Source organism: Phallusia mammillata, chromosome 1 (genome assembly GCF_965637545.1).
Source record: "Phallusia mammillata chromosome 1, kaPhaMamm4.hap1.1, whole genome shotgun sequence".
In the NCBI taxonomy this organism is placed as follows: Eukaryota; Metazoa; Chordata; class Ascidiacea; order Phlebobranchia; family Ascidiidae; genus Phallusia; species Phallusia mammillata.
The window spans coordinates 5,297,948-5,314,354 of NC_137252.1; the positions used below are offsets into that span (position 1 = coordinate 5,297,948).

Here is a 16,407-nt window from a genome sequence, read left to right on the forward strand (position 1 = left end):
TGTGGAGGCTCACAGACAACTCAAACGCACTTAAACCATATCAAAACGCTACTTGTATTACGAATGACACCTTTACCTGCAGTGCAACTAACTCAAGAGCTACTGTAAAAGCGTTGGCGATTCTTCTTTTTATGCTAGGCATTCCGTGGGTGTTTGGCTTGTTTGGAAACTTCTACGACGACAATGTATCTGTTTTGTGCATCCACGCTTGTTTCAACGGCACCCAAGGTATTTCTGTGTTCGTTTTGTATTGCGTTATCAAGCCTGAGACAAAAGCGGTTATACTGCTAGAATGGATACGACGATTCACGTGCTAATAAAGTTTTGTCGTAAAATTTGTGGCAACAATTTAGTACTTCCTTATAACATCTGCGCATGCAAAAGCGAACAGGAGGAAGTAATTCAATTCAGCAAAGGTTGGCTGACTCGCTTGGTGCAGTTCGAAACACAAACGATTTGTACTTGAATCTTAACGGCCACACCCTGGCCCTTTCATTTCGTTTCGAACTTTGCGCTGTAAAGAATATGATAGCTGTTTGATAGCTGCCGTAGAAATAAGAATTGATAAGTTACTTAAATTTGATTTTGCTAATGCGAACTTGATTTTCAGCCTTACTTTTTATCAGAGTTTTTGGTTTGCATTTTTCCACCAAACTGTACACTCATGTCTCGAAAAAGAAAGTTTTCATGTGAAAAATATGATCCAAAGTTTCGGACACAAATTCAGTAGGTTTTTAATTTGGTATTGTTTTTTGTTTGCACGAATTTTAATACAACGTAATTTTTTTTTATGAGAACAAGTTAGTATATACAGTAGTTATGACATACCTATGAGTTTTGACATTCACGCATATAACTCTATGTCAAGGTATAAAGGAGAAATGTTATATTTTTTGATCACTTTGTTTTGCAATGAACTAAGTAAATGTCAACTGTACATCACAATAAATTACTTAAAAAATTTTTTGTAGGGGGAGAGAGGACAAACTATTTTGTGATGTCAATATTAAAGTTGGAGAACAAACTTTTCCAGCTCATAGGATTGTTCTTGCTTCACACAGTGAATACTTCAAGACCATGTTCACCACTAATGTTAGTCTGTAATATCTTGTGGTATTTGTTTAGCTAAAATTATACCTGTTTCTACAGATGAAAGAGAAATATTCTCAAACTGTCAGATTGAATGAAGTAAGTGCAGATGTTTTTGAACAAGTGCTTGATTTCATCTACACTGGCAAAATCATGTTGACAGATAATAATGTGAATGACATCATGAAAACAGCATCGCTACTTCTTGTGGAAAGTGGGTTTGTTGAATGTTGCATCTGTATGGTTTTGATTTATTGTACATAACATTTGCAAGAAAACTGCATTGTTATTTATTTATTTTAATATCTGAATTGAGGGTAATGTTGCACACCTAACGGCATCTCATCACACGCCATGTGTGGCACAAATTTGAAATGGTTTTTGTGTGAATACATTTGTGTAGATGATGTAGTTGTATTTACATTTAGACTTGCTTAATATCATTGGTGAATATCTGGCTGAGACATTGGATTCTATAAATGCCCTACAGCTGAGGGAGACAAGTCGATTGTTTTCACTCCATAAACTTGAGGAAAAAGTTAAACAATGCATTGCAGAAAATTTTGGTGTTGTTTCGACTCAAAAGAAATTCACGGAAACTTCAGAAGAAGATTTAAACCAATATTTATTAATGGATGAAATCAACGTAAACATGTGTTTTTGTTAAAATCTACATCTGGTTGTTCAGTCAACTACAAAGTTTTTATATAACTAATATGTACATCTTAAATGAAACCATGTGTGTTAGGTAATTTCTTGGTCAAATTTTCTAGATATGTTTCAGGCATCAGAAGATGAACTGGTTTCTTGTTTGTTAAATTGGACCAAGGCAGATTTGTCAAGTAGACAAGAAAAGTTTTTGTCACTTTTTAAACTGATTCGACTTCAACGTGTTTCTGTGGAATATCTGGTTAATACTTTGAGAAATGATGTGAGTTTTCTAAATGATTTTTTTGTTTAGGGTCATGTTTCTTACCGTATTTTACGGACCATAAAGCACACCCGATTATAAGGCGCACTGTCAATAAATTGCTTTGATTAGTATTTTGTTCTTACATAAGGCGCACCGGACTATAGAACGCAACGTATTTTAAGGAGGGTTACCGTATAAAGCTCATTAAAGTCCCGTATAAAGCTCATAAAGCTCTGAATATCACAGTTGCTAGTTGCCTTTACGGTAGTTTATTGTGTAAGATGGTGATTTATTTATATAATAATAGTATCGGTACTGGTTTTGAGTGTAGCCTAGGCAATTAAGCACTACTTGATCCATACATTAGGCGCACGGGCTTATAAGGCGCACGATCAATTTAAGAGGAAAAAAAGAATTTAAATTGTGCCTTATGGTCCGTAAAATACGGTACATTTTATGTATATACAAACACTAAAGGCAGAGTAGATTTCAGGGACCTTGCAATCATGTAATACTGGTCTTTTTGACCAGGTTTGCAGCAGCTAAAAATTTGCAAATTATTTGTTTAGCCTTTAGTAAAAAGAAATCATGAATGTCGTGATCTTATCGAGGAAGCAATGCATTTCCATTTAAAACCAGAGGAAATAGAAAAACAAGCAAAACGTCAAGGTAATGTAACAAGTTATCTTTAATATTCTTAGTACAGCACTTATGCCACAATTTTTTTTAAACATGAAACCAGGCCTTTGTGATGCATTTGGAAGGTTGTATTAAACTGATTTATTTTGTAAAAATGTTATTTGCAGGTAAAGGAAAACTAGCTATATTTTTGTTGACACCAGGAAATTCAATTGAAAAAATTTCTATCAATGAAACAACAGAAATGGAAGAAGTATGATAAATTAAAGTTTTTGTTGATGAGAAATGTAATGGGAACATAAGTGAGAGATAAAGAACTTTATTAATATATTTTGCATCAGATTACTCAGCCACCAATGGATGTGAGTCATGGAAGTGCTGTGGTGCTTCATGGTGACAAGCTGTTTTTCTTTGGTGGATTCAACCCAAATGAAAATGTTGCCAGTAATTCCATTGTTTCATTTGATGGCAGTAATTGGAAAAAAGAAGGAAAAATGAAATATTCTCGAAGCAATGCAAGTGCTGTGTCAATACAAGGTGAACACGATAACAGTTTCATGTTGTATATACCATAATCAATAGATTAACATCGTTACCATGGAGTAATATACACCATTGTAAATAACATGGAAAACTAGTTTATTTGTTGTGTCAAACCCTTATAAAACTTTTTATAATATATAAAATGCACACAACCCTAAACTGGCAGAATATTTGGTGTCTCACCATATTGTTTCATTGATAGGCAAATTTTGTATCTGTGGCCTGTTTTGTTTGTTTGATAGATCTCTTGTATTATCACAAAATTTAAATTTAATTGTTTTTCGTCTTCAATTAATAAGTGTTGTGATATTTTTCCAGGGGACATTTATATATTTTGTGGTGATGGAAATGGAAATGGAGGTTATGTGCTTCAAACTGAAAAGTTTAGTGGTGGACGGTGTGTAGTAGATCCACAAAAACAATCAAATTATCAAAGAATTCATGCTACTTCAGTTGCAATGGGAGGTAAACAACGTTTTTGTCTTTTTTCAACAAATCAAGTCAACTGATTTTTGTTCAGATTTTGTTTTCACTATTGGAGGTCGCAATTATTCAGGTGAATTTGCACGTTAAACAAAAATTGTTGTAAAACGTTAACATTTAAGCAAATTGTTATTTTTTTGTTATCAGTAAATGAAACTACAACACGAATAAATATAAAGGATGGAGAAAAGTTTGATGGTCACAAATTGAATTATAGAAGGTATTCATTTGGTGTTTGTGTGGCTGGGAGCAAAATATTTGTCTGTGGTGAGCAACTTGTTTTCTGGCATACTTTGGGTAGTTTCTAATATTACTGCAAGTGAATACAATGAAATAATCATGTTAATGCTTTGGATTAAAAAAGAAACAGCTTTCTTTTAATCATTTATCTAAATCAGGGGCGGGCCATATGTGGTTCGCTTTCCTTTTGAATGTGACCTGCATCACAATTTTGTTAAAGTATACAAAATAGGATCTGAAAAATTTTGATGTACAGATATTTCCTAGAATGATTTGACATTATCAGTGATTTATATTCAATATCCCCCCTTTCAACATTATAACGTCAAACTTTCATAAAATTGCCATACATTCAACCACTTGCTATTATTTGTAAGTAAAAGCCACTTGATTGCCTCTTCTTGTGCAGTAACAATTCATTTGCGGTGTTGCAGAGCTATTAGCTTACTGTGGAAAGCGTTGGATGCTTATATTGTTATTTAAAATTTAATCTTGGAAAAAAAGAAAGCGTGCTCTGGGTATTTGGCATGAAATTTTAAAAAAATGCCCCTCCCCAAATGTTGTGCAATTCATGCAGCCCGCAGTACTAAGTTGGTTCCCCACCCCTAAATTAACTAAACATGTTTAAAAGTTCCAAGAATTTTTTTATTGCTACTTTGGGCTGTTGTTTTTCATATTGTGGTAGCCTGGTCTTTTGCCTTGGCCATGACGCTTCTTTACAAATTTTCCAGATTTCTCAGGCGCCTTTTCCTTTTCTCAGCCCCTGCTTGTTTCAAAAGGTTCCGGTCCTTTTTTTTACCAGGCCCAGGCCCAGGCCCACTTTCCTTTTGTTTTACTATTGCTTTAGGTTTTGTCAGCTGTTTGCTGTGTTTCAGTGTCAACATGCACATCAAAATGCCATATATTAAAATATTACTTTCTCTAGTTATGGGTTCCCTTCCCTGTAAGGGACACATATTGTTTTTGTCCATATTTTTTTTTCTTTTTTTCTGTCTAACGCGAATTTGTTCCCACGTTTTGGTTAAGAAAGAATGGTTGAAACTTTTTCAAATTTACACACATTACAGATATTGGTCTAAAGATGGTCCATGTGAATTTTGACTCCATTTGACCCCTAAGTTCACCCACAGCCCCTCAAAACGTGAACATTTTAACGCGGATTTGTTCCCACATTTTGGACAAGAAAGAATGCTTCAGAGTTTTTCAAATTTACACACATTATAGTTATTGGTCTAAAGATGGTCCATGTGAATTTTGACCCCGTTTGATCCCTCGGTTCACCCACAGCCCCCAAAACGTGAAATGTTTAAAACGGCTGTACTTGCTAAAGCAGATGATTCTGGAGTTTCATGCTTTTTTAATTGGTACATTGCAGCGTATTTTAAAGTATTTTGTAACTTGACGTTGTATATATCCATTTTACCCCCTTACCCCCAAATATTTGTTTGTTTGTTCACATGTTAATAAGGTCAGAAATATAAACTTAACTTGCTGAAATTTGAAACAGGTGTGGATAGGGTACTCCTTATTGGCTGTTAAAAATTTCAGTGCAATCAGCTCAGTAATAGTCAAAATATGTTTTTCTTGTGTGTCTTTTGTCAAATTCGTGCTCGCTCTGTGCACAGCTGATGCAATGGGAGTGATTGACGATAGTCGCGCATGGAAAAAATGCCTCTGCTTCACGCATGAACGCGGTCGTCACTTGACCATTTCTCATTGGTATTAAGATGTTACGATGTTAGTTGTATTGCGCTGTAACCTTTAATCTAGGTCAACTTATTTGTGTTACGAAACGCAGAGCGACAACGCCTCACTATTTGTTACACCTGTGTAATGTGACTTCTCTAACTAAACGCGTTAATAGAATTGTTTCAGAACAAGTTTTGGACATAAAAAGCCCAGCTAAGCAATGATATTGATGGTATGTAGAAACTTAATGGCGTCAGGGAACGCTATGTGTGGATTAAACATCATAATTCAACAAACAAAGGGCTGTGACTGTTACAAAATAAAAGTTTATATATATTTTTTCTTAATACGTTAAATGTCATCTGTGCAATTCAAATTCTTACCTAGCATATGCATGCGCCATTTATCCTGTTACAAACTCAAAATATATGTGTGTGTGTGGGGACCCATTGGTTTTTGCTAGCAAAAACAATTATGTTATAACAGGCCACAAAAGTATTGGTATCATAGTGAATGTATCCATCAAATATATATCCCTTACAATTATAATGAATGGTGCGTAAGTATGGAACAGTTTCTGTAAAATGGAATATATAGGAAAACCACTTTTCCTGTTTAACAAAGATTGTGCCATATTTTTACTGTTACCAAATCGCATGTACACATGTGTGGGGACCCATTAGATTATGCTTGCAGATACAATTATGGTATAAAGTGCCAGGAAAAGATAGGGACCCAATGAAATGTAGGTGCCAAATATATATCCATTATAAATATAGTAAATTAATATGTGATACATCGTTAAATATGATGTTATATATATATAAACTGGCAATATATAGGAAAACCACTATTCTAGTTGTTCAAACTATTTCACTAGTTTTTTTTACATGTACCTGTATGTAAGGTTTTGATACAAATCATATCATTTTGCTCATAGGTGGGCTTGATGAGCGGATTGGGTATATCCCTAAACCAGTAAATACATTTGAATTTCTTGATACCACAAACATCAATAACAACACTCCATGGACAATTGTACAACAACATCCACCATATCAACTAGGTCAGACATCAGCTCTGTTGTTTGGAGATGATCAAATGCTTGTGCTTGGAGAGTGAGTGAAATTTTCAATGTTATGATGCTCTGTAAAGTTTTATTTTGCATTAAAACTTTAACTTTTTTTTGTTTTTGTTTTTGACAGAAGCAATGATAATCTCTATTGTTTTGATTGCACCACATCACAGTGGAAACTGGAAATTGATACAGGTGCAATTTGTTTTGTTCATTTTTAGAAAATCCCAAACTTCCAAATAATGAATTGTTTGGTTAGAATGAAAGGGGTCTGATAAAGCCCAGTTATTTCTTAAATATTGCCCTAAAATCTAAACTTGATGGCAAAAAGTTCTTGATTTGGTGTATTAACTCATGTTAACTTTTTCACTTGCTTTTCCACTTTAGGAGAGGAAATGACAAACCAACAAATCATTTGCAAACTTGGAACTGCTACACGCGGGTCAAAGCTGTTTAAATTTTAAACAATATTTTTATCCCGAAACTTGCTGTCAATTACCGTGCATTGAATTGGTGTAATCTGGTGGTGCCTTAGATTGATTGGTGACATGAAAATATAGCTAACTATATTTTTCTTGTGATGTGCTTCAAATTAACCAACATTATTTTTGAAACTTACATTATAAACATCCAGGCTTCATCTGTCATTTTCGCAACACTTTATTTGTGGTTGAGTTTTTTATCTTTGAAATATCTCTTTATGATTTTTTTCTCCATTTTTTATTATGTTTTAATGTTGTATCATATTATAATGTTGTATTTACTGCATTTTATAAATAAATATTGTTAACTTGCTCCTTTTTTAAAATTCAATGAATGTTTGGTAGTGTTTTTCCCCTGAACTTGTATAGAATGTGTTTGTGCCCTTCATTAAACTGTTACCACCTGGATTTTACTAAATAAATATGCAATCTTAGACCTGTAACGTAAATGAAATTCCAATGTCTGTATCAACACATGCTACAGAAATACTTGGCAATATGGTTGTCTAGCTACTGCTGGCATATGAAATGATGAGCCACCCAGTCTCTGCGGTTGCGCTCATCCCACTAAAGTTTTTCCAGTAATTGCTTTGATATGCAATAAAGTAGTTTAGTTTTTACTTCTTTGCTCTATATGTAAGCCTGTACCAGCGATTCTCAAACTGTTTTACGCAAATGATTTCCCTGTGGTACATCGGTTTATTTTAGTTGTCACGCATCAAAGTAATTTGACTGGCATGTACTTTCACATTGTGCTGTTTTGTTTCAGAAAGCAATAAAGATTAGTGTATTGGTAGCTTTTGTAGTTTTGCCTATTTTACTTGATATAAGGGGCGTGAAGACAGATTTTCATATGTTCGCCAATCTTCTGTTTGGTGATCTTATGTTGTGAAAATAACGTTTGTTTGTTAATGTTTTCTTATGTATTTTTGTCTTTATTTTTGTATGTAAGTGGTATTAAGCGTTACATTTTTCAAGCACATTTTGAGTTTAAGAACATTGATTGTTATTTTCACTTACATTGTTAAGTTAAATCGGTGCGACATGACGTTTCAAAGCCATTTTCCCTGCTTTAGTTCAGTTTGTATAGTAAACGACAAACGAGTTTACATTGCAACGGCTTACATTATCGTGTCACGAGTAAGTTACGTCCACTTTGATTTATCAATATTTTTTATTATTTTTCTTTGTATCACGATTCTGTCCCTCTGGATATCCCGGAATGTTTTATGCAGAGATCGGACTCCGGTTCCGATCAGTTTTTCCGCATCTCTCCTCTCGACATTTCCATCCCAAGCAGCCGACAACCGAATCTTTCCATGTGAAATTCTCACCATATTTGTTCACTACTTACTACTCACAAGTGCAGCATGGATGCTCAGACAGGGTCTACTGCTTTCCATTAAAACCGACCCATGGATTTCAAAGTCCCTTTCCTGTGACAACGAACGGAATATGCGCAAAGTAATGTTTGTGTTAAAAATATGCGGTTGGATTTTGCCAGCATTTTACGTCGCTTTGACTATTGCCTGTACCTGGCCCAGTGCTTCTTATATGGATGTCTCTATCGCTTATTCCGATTCCTATTCAAAAACGAACACGACATTTGCGAGCAAGCTGACAAGGAAACAAGCGAAATACGACCGATGTTGGATTTTAACTAGCAATGGTGTAGTTGTGTGGGCTGCGATCGTCCCTGTGTCATTTATGCTGACAATCAACTTGATCATAATTGCACTAACTGTCCTACATGTGTGTAGGCTTACAAACAACTCAAACGCACTTAAACCACATCAAAACGCTTCTTGTATTACGAATGACTCCTTTACCTGCAGCGCGACTAACTTAAGAGCTACTGTAAAAGCGTTGGCGATTCTTCTTTTTATGCTGGGCATTCCGTGGGTGTTTGGCTTTTTTGTAAACTTCTACGACGATAATGTATCTGTTTTGTGTATCCACGCTTGTTTCAACGCCACCCAAGGTTTTTCTGTGTTCGTTTTGTATTGCGTTATCAAGCCTGAGACAAGAGCGGTTATACTGCGAGAATGGAGACGACGATTCACGTGCTAATACAGTTTTTGTCTTGAAATTTGTGGCAACAATTTATTGCTACCTTATAACATTTGCGCACTAAAAAATGCAGCAGCAAACGGTAAAGCTGACTCGTGTGGTCTGGTTTGAAACTCAAACGTTTTTTAATGGAAACGGCAGGAACCTTGCTTCTTTAGTTTTGTTTAATTTGCTTGATTGAAACATTTAAACTTTTTTTTGCATTTCCATCATTATGTGATGATAACCACATTAAAACAAATATGATTTCTATTGATTGATAAAGGGTAATTCCCAAAGATGAGATTTTGTTTACCAAATCAAAGTCAACAATCAACATAATGAGTTGAGTTGAGTTAAGTTTATTTATTTTATTTAGTATTTACAGACTTTGGTTTGCTCGGAGTCGGACCAGCCAGAAGACATTCGATAGCATTAGTGTTGAGAATTTGTTTTTACAGAAGTGTAATTTCCATATTTTAGTTACCAAGCTTAACGAAGATGTCTCATGAGAAAGAGTTTTCATGTGAAAATTATGACGAAAAGTTCAGAACAAAAATTCAGTTGTAAGTGTTTGCATTTAATTTAACTTGTTCAAATATAAACAAAACATAATAATATTGTATTAACAAATAAAAAACGAAAGTGGGAGAGAAGACAAACTACTTTGTGATGTCGATATTGAAGTTGGAAAACGAACTTTTCCAGCTCATAGGATTGTTCTTGCTTCACACAGTGATTACTTCAAGACCATGTTCACCACTAATGTTAGTGTGTAATATCTTGTGGTATTTATTTAGCTAAAATTATACCTGTTTCTACAGATGAAAGAGAAATATTCCCAAACTGTGAGATTGAATGAATTAAGTGCGGATGCTGTTGAACAAGTGCTTGATTTCATCTACACTGGCAAAATCAAGTTGACGGTTGATAATGTGAATGACATCATGAAAACAGCATCACTTCTACTTGTTGAAAGTGGGTTAGTTGAGTGTTGCAACTATTTTGTTGTGTTTAATTTTAAAATTTAATGTTTGATTAAATATCTGTATTTGCATGATTCATTTTACCTTTTGAGCTGACCATGTACATTTGTTCACAACGCATTTAGGTGTATTGAATTCTTAGTTTTTTTTTGCTTATTTACTTCAACAAACAAATATTACATTTGAGATAATATAGTTAGGTTTGGAATGTAATTGCCACAATATTGTATGATCAATGTTCTTTTTTTATTTATAGATTGTCAGGGAACATTGCACACTTCAAACTGGTTTATAAGTAAAAATAAATAAAATTGCAAAATTTGATATACCCAATTGTTGAGGGTTGAGATAGAGCTAGAAATGGTCAATTTGTTGTTGTGTAAATACATTTGTTTAGATCATGTATTTATATTTAGGTTTGCTTGATATTATTAATGATTATCTGGCTGAGACATTGGATCCAATAAGTGCACTTCAGTTAAGAGAGACAAGTCAATTGTTTTCACTCCATAAACTTGAGGAAGAAGTTGAAGAATGTATTGTAAAAAATTTTGGAGTTGTTTCGACTCAAAAGAAATTCATGGAAATTTCAGAAAAAGATTTGAAGAAATATTTGTCAATGGATGAAATCAATGTAAACATTTTTTTTGTTAAGATTTACATGTTTTTGCTCAATCAGTTGTTATGTAATTGATATAAACACCTTGAAATAAACCATATGAGTAAGATAATATCTAGATGTATACATTTTAACATAAACAAATGATTCCTTTTAAATTCTGTTTTAGGCATCTGAAGATGAACTGGTTTCTTGTTTGTTGAATTGGACAAAGGCAGACTTGTCAAGTAGACAAGAAAAGTTTTTGTTACTTTTTAAATTGATTCGACTTCAACGTGTTTCTGTTGAATATCTGGTGGATACTTTGAGAATTGAGGTGGGTAGTTTCAGCTGGTGAATATTTAGAATGATAAGTTTTGGCAACTTAACAGTTAATTATCCGGAAAAAAACATGGTTTAATTGATTTTTTTAGTGAAATAATTAGTTACCTATTTCTCAGCCATTAGTAAAAAGAAATCATGATTGTCGGGATCTTATTGAGGATGCAATGCATTTCCATTTGAAACCTGAGGGAATAGAAAAACAAGCAAAACGTCGTGGTAATGAAACAAGATCTGTGGGTGAAACTTAATTTCATTTTTGTACTGTATTGTTTTTGTGACATAAATTCAGGCCAGGGTGATCCATTTCTGTTGACACCAACTAACTCAATTCATGAGATTTCCATGTCAACATCAATGTCAGTTGAAGAGGTAATCATTTTCACTTCTGTGTTTATGCAGATACCATACTTTTACATACCCCCTTTTTAAACTAAGTGCAACATTTCATTGCTATTTGAGGCAGGGATTGAATATTTGTAAATGCATTGTTTATCAAATATACTAAAACATCAAAAATTTATTGCTTTGTGTGCAACTGAAAATAATTGCTGCATACATTTTGCACCAGATAACTCAGCCAATAATGCATGTGAGTCATGCAAGTGCTGTGGTGCTTCATGGTGACAAGCTGTTTTTCTTTGGTGGTTACAACCAAGATGGAAATGCTGCCACTACTTCAATTATTTCATTTGATGGCAATAATTGGAAAAGTGAAGGAAACATGAATTATGCTCGTGCAAATGCATCTGCTGTGACATTACAAGGTAAATTAAGTTGCTGTTTTAGGTATAGATATAGAGCTGTTTATATTTTAGGTATAGATATAGAGTTTTCAAAAAGATGCAAGGTGGTGCAATAAGTTACACAGGCAGGGATATTAGGTGTGCTTGGTTGTTGTCATACTTTATAAAATGTTTTGCAGCAAAGCCACTTGATTTGGTTGGTTACAGCAGAGATTCCAAAACGGTTTAACTTGTATGCCATGAGGTTTAACAAAGTTTTTACATTCCAATTTTATCCCAAAACTCTGCTTGTGTGCCACTGATTATTAAAATTAGACTGTCACAACCACCTATTTGGTGCAACATGGGAGGCATTATTTCTTAATCTGTTATAATGGACAAACAATATGTGTCTTTTATTGATGTGAGTGCACAAGGCAATGTTAAAAGGTCATAAAAAAAAACGAATATGTTTGAACTTAAAACACAACCCCAAACAAAACCAAAAAAATGCGATAAAAATTCATTTTGTTTAAACATGAATTATATGCATTTTGTTGCTGTTACTGATATCAGTTGTTTCTCATAGGAAAAAATATGTGTTTATTGTCATAAATTATAAGATATTTGTCTGCTGTTTGGTGATGGTTTGTAATCTTGCAGAACAGAGATTTTGTTGTTTCTTTTTGCAAAAATGTAACAAAACAGTTTTAACGTTATTTTTGCAGAAGAAATTTATGTTTTTTGTGGGGAGTCAAATGGAAGTTACATACGTAAAACTGAAATATTCAGTGGTGGCCAATGTGTAGAAGATCAACAAATACAATCAGGTTATGATAGAAAATGTGCTGCCACGGTTGCAGTTGGAGGTAAAAACATGGTTGTATTTGTATTAAAACAGATTTAAAATCTACTTCTGTTCAGACAATGCTTTCACTATTGGAGGTTTGTACAGATACCAGACATATACCACTTATGGAAATTACACGTACATTGATAAAGGTGCGACTGGTTGCATTATAGTTATGGAGAATTGTAACTTTATGTATTTTTTTTTACTGCAGTGCAACACAATACTACTCGAATTGATATAAGGAATAGACAAAAGTTTGATGGTCACAATTTAAATGAAGGAAGACATTCGTTTGGTACTTCTATGGTTGGAAGCAAAATATTTGTTTGTGGTAAAAAATGTTTTTGGACACACTTTTCTGTAAACTTTGATATTATAACAAGTGAACCACTGAAACAATAACCTAGTTTTATGGTATGCTTTATGATTTAGAATGATGCTTTTATTTTATCTTGTGTATGCCACCAAACTTGCCACCAAAAAGAGTAATTTATAAAATTTGAAAAAAAGTTTAACATTTAAAAAACTGTGTCATTTAGCTGTGTTTTACTTCACACCCACAGTGTCCAACCTAGTCACATATCTTTCAGTGCCACTTGCTGCACTAGTGAGATTCCAACACACCTGGGTTCTATTCATTTTAGCTTATGTTGTTGTTTTTAACCGTATCTTTTACTGTTGTTATAGCATATTTACAACTGCTAGGTTCTTGAATTTGTGTCCTTTATTTTTGAGCCAAGATTGTTATGTGCTTATTATTTTGGTAATGTCGATGTACATCTTACGTAATGCAATTTAAGTTGTTATTTCAACTGTTTAACTGATGTTTTTTGCCACATATGTTCAAAGGTGGTCTTGACAACCAGAATCAGCCTGTATAAGAAAAAATGTAATATAAGAAAATATTATGTGTGGAAGTTGCTCAAACTATTTTACTAGCTTTTTTTACATATCTATGTGTATATCTATGTAGTTTTCAGAAATCATTTAATTTTGTTTAAAAGGTGGGCTTAATGCCAAAAGCCAACCAGTAAACTCAATTGAAGTTCTTGACACCACGAACATCAATAACAATACTCCATGGACAATCCTACAACAAAATCCACCATGTCAACTTGGTCAGACATCAGCTCTGTTGTTTGGAGATGATCAAATGCTTGTGCTTGGGTGAATAGTCAATTATGGCTAAAATGCAACCTCAAACTTTTGTGACATGAATGTAGTCAACTTATTTTGTTACAGACAAAGTGATGATCTCTACTGTTTTGATTGCACTGCATCACAGTGGAAAAAGGAAATACATACAGGTGGCAGTTTTTTAGTTGTTTCAATACACTGTCTTTTCCAATACATGTTTTAAAAAAATTAAATTAGTTTGCTATTAGTTAATTTGTTGACTGTTTATAGGAGACAAAAAGAAAAATCAGCATACTATTTGCAAACTTGGAACAGCTACAGGAAGATCAAAGTTGTTTAAACTTTAAGCGAAATGACTAAGTTTACAAACTTAGCTCATTTGATTTAAAGCATTTAAGTTATAGTTTGTACATTGCACTTTAGGTAATTAGCAAAAAATTACAGAAAATTATGTTTTTTAACGCTCTTTAAAATAACTCATGTAGACTTTTAACTAATCCCATATACTATTCTAACCTTCAATCTTCACCTTGACATTTGTTGTTGTGCCATTTTACCACTGTAGTAACTAGGACATCAGTTTGCAGTTTTAAGAATTCATTGCCAGTGTTTAGTCCTGTCCTGGTGATCTATATATAGTTACATGAGTAATGATTTCAGTTTCTAACGCTATGTCACAAAAAATGGACTCCTATACGTTTTCCTTCATTATTGATAACCCTTTACATATTAAGTATGTTGGGCCAGATTATAACGTATAAACCCACACTGCCACCAGCTTTTTTCATCATTTGTACAGAAGAGGTTTCTGCTGTGGAAACAGAATTTGAGCCTTTAACATCAGTAGCAAGATTTATTTGATGTTCCAACTTATCTTTTTTATAAAAACTCCTCAATTGCTATAGTCAACTTCTCCATGCTTGTCGTGGTAGTTGTTCCTCCCATAATGATTTCATTATTCAGATACAATTTATTCAGATTTTAAATTGAGCAAAATGGCTTTTAAATGTTCCTATGCAGTCAAAGTACCTTATTTAAATAGAGTGGAAATTTAATGCGACGGTTGAAGTGGTTCACTTGTATTTGACATTGAGGGCAATGTGCACAAAATCACGATTGTGTTCAATCCAAGCGGTTGGATTTTGTCAGAGTTTTACGTCGCTTTGACTATTGCCCGTACCTGGCCAAAGACTTCGTTCATGGACGTTTCTGTCCCCTACTATTATTCCTATTCAAGTTTTATGTATTTTTGCTATTATATTTTGTTGTACCTTGATGCAGCAGACATAGTAACACATTATGGTGTGTGGCACAAACAATGCAAGACACAACTGCAATAACCTAGCAGTTGAAAATACGCTAAAACAATACTACGAAAGCAAGAGCGATGGTAAAAAAACGGGCGTATCTGGTAGAGAGAAAGGGGCCTGCGGGGTTGGAATCTCGCTGGAGAAATGAGTGGCATTAAAGGAGACGCGACTTGGTTTGACAACACGGTTTGCTTCCGGTCGGCTAAATAATAGAGGTAGGTAAACGACGATCTCCGCAAATTAACCATACCCAACATCATGAAATCCCAATTGATTAGGCCAAAATGTGACAACATACACTAAAACGGCAGTAAAGTCGTGTAGTAATAAGAACAATAATGTCAAACATTGAATCAGCTTATCCTTTTCAAAAACGAACAAGACTTTTGCGGACAAGCTGAAAAGAAAACATTCTGTATTTCAACTAGCAACGGTGTAGTTGTGTGGGCTGCAATCGTCCCTGTGTCATTTATGCTGACAATCAACTTGATCATAATTGCACGCACTGTCCTACATGTGTAGAGGCTCACAAACAACTCGAACGCACTTCAACCACATCAAAATGTGTCTTGCACTGCTAGTGATTCCTTTTTCTGCAGTGCAACTAACTTAAGAGCTTCTACAAAACCGTTGGCGATTCTTCTTTTTATGCTGGGCATTCCTTGGCTGTTCGGCTTTTTTGTAAACTTCTATGACGACAATGTATATGTTTGCCGCATCCACGCTTGTTTCAACGACACCCAGGGTCTTTCTGTGTTTGTTTTGTATTGCGTTATCAAGTCCGAGACAAGAGCGGTTATACTGCGAGAATGGAGACGACGATTCACGTGCTAATAAAGTTTTTGTCCTAAAATGTGTGGCAACAATTCAATACTTTTTTGTGACAACTCCTGAAGCATGCAAACCTAATAGTTCAGTGCACCTGTGTCGCTATGTTTTCTTTCACTGAACGAAACAAACTCAACTCAACTCAGAGCACATTATATGAAATCTTTGGGTTGGCAGATTCGTTGCAACGTTTCATATTTTTGTTTAAAAAAAAACAATTTTTCAGCCGAAAACGTTTCCTTTAAAAAAGTTCCATACAATAGAGGTACCACCATAAGTTAATATCAATGCCTAGAACAGTGCTGTTCAACCTGTTTTGGTTTGGTAAACCCTTAAAGTTGTTGTGACAAACTCATGCACCCTGTTTAGTTTTAAAAAAATGCGATATGAAAATTTATTATGCATGTCATCATCAACCGCACTGAA

The 16,407-nt window shown here is 34.2% G+C and overlaps 3 protein-coding genes across 5 annotated transcripts; all 3 read left to right on the top strand.

Moving 5' to 3' along the window:
- Nucleotides 1-132: 132 nt before the first annotated feature.
- LOC145204496 (kelch-like protein 12) lies at nt 133-7,949 on the top strand. 3 transcript variants are annotated; one of them, XM_080077078.1, is made up of 15 exons: nt 136-228; nt 611-726; nt 972-1,092; nt 1,150-1,303; nt 1,518-1,735; nt 1,874-2,020; nt 2,572-2,671; nt 2,809-2,894; nt 2,983-3,178; nt 3,503-3,649; nt 3,705-3,740; nt 3,815-3,934; nt 6,537-6,714; nt 6,802-6,866; nt 7,059-7,949. In XM_080077078.1, exons 1-15 carry the CDS (start codon nt 184-186, stop codon nt 7,133-7,135), a joined length of 1,806 nt encoding a protein of 601 aa, XP_079933204.1. In that variant the 5' UTR covers nt 136-183; the 3' UTR covers nt 7,136-7,949. The 3 variants fall into 3 exon arrangements, with proteins under 3 accessions (XP_079933221.1, XP_079933204.1, XP_079933212.1); XM_080077086.1 differs by lacking the exons at nt 136-228; nt 611-726 and adding an exon at nt 790-868; XM_080077095.1 differs by lacking the exons at nt 6,802-6,866; nt 7,059-7,949 and having other exon boundaries at nt 133-228; nt 3,815-3,887; nt 6,537-6,604.
- A 76-nt stretch (nt 7,950-8,025) lies between these two features.
- On the top strand, nt 8,026-9,242 carry LOC145204587 (adhesion G-protein coupled receptor D1-like). Its single transcript, XM_080077184.1, has one exon. The coding sequence runs from the start codon at nt 8,198-8,200 to the stop codon at nt 9,221-9,223; it is 1,026 nt and encodes a 341-aa protein (XP_079933310.1). The 5' UTR covers nt 8,026-8,197; the 3' UTR covers nt 9,224-9,242.
- Nucleotides 9,243-9,538: 296 nt separating this feature from the next.
- Nucleotides 9,539-16,006, top strand: LOC145204521 (kelch-like protein 12). Its single transcript, XM_080077115.1, has 14 exons — nt 9,539-9,768; nt 9,849-9,969; nt 10,027-10,180; nt 10,605-10,822; nt 10,977-11,123; nt 11,248-11,347; nt 11,421-11,500; nt 11,700-11,895; nt 12,582-12,722; nt 12,778-12,855; nt 12,918-13,037; nt 13,711-13,873; nt 13,949-14,013; nt 14,114-16,006. Exons 1-14 carry the CDS (start codon nt 9,704-9,706, stop codon nt 14,188-14,190), a joined length of 1,725 nt encoding a protein of 574 aa, XP_079933241.1. The 5' UTR covers nt 9,539-9,703; the 3' UTR covers nt 14,191-16,006.
- Nucleotides 16,007-16,407: the final 401 nt, after the last annotated feature.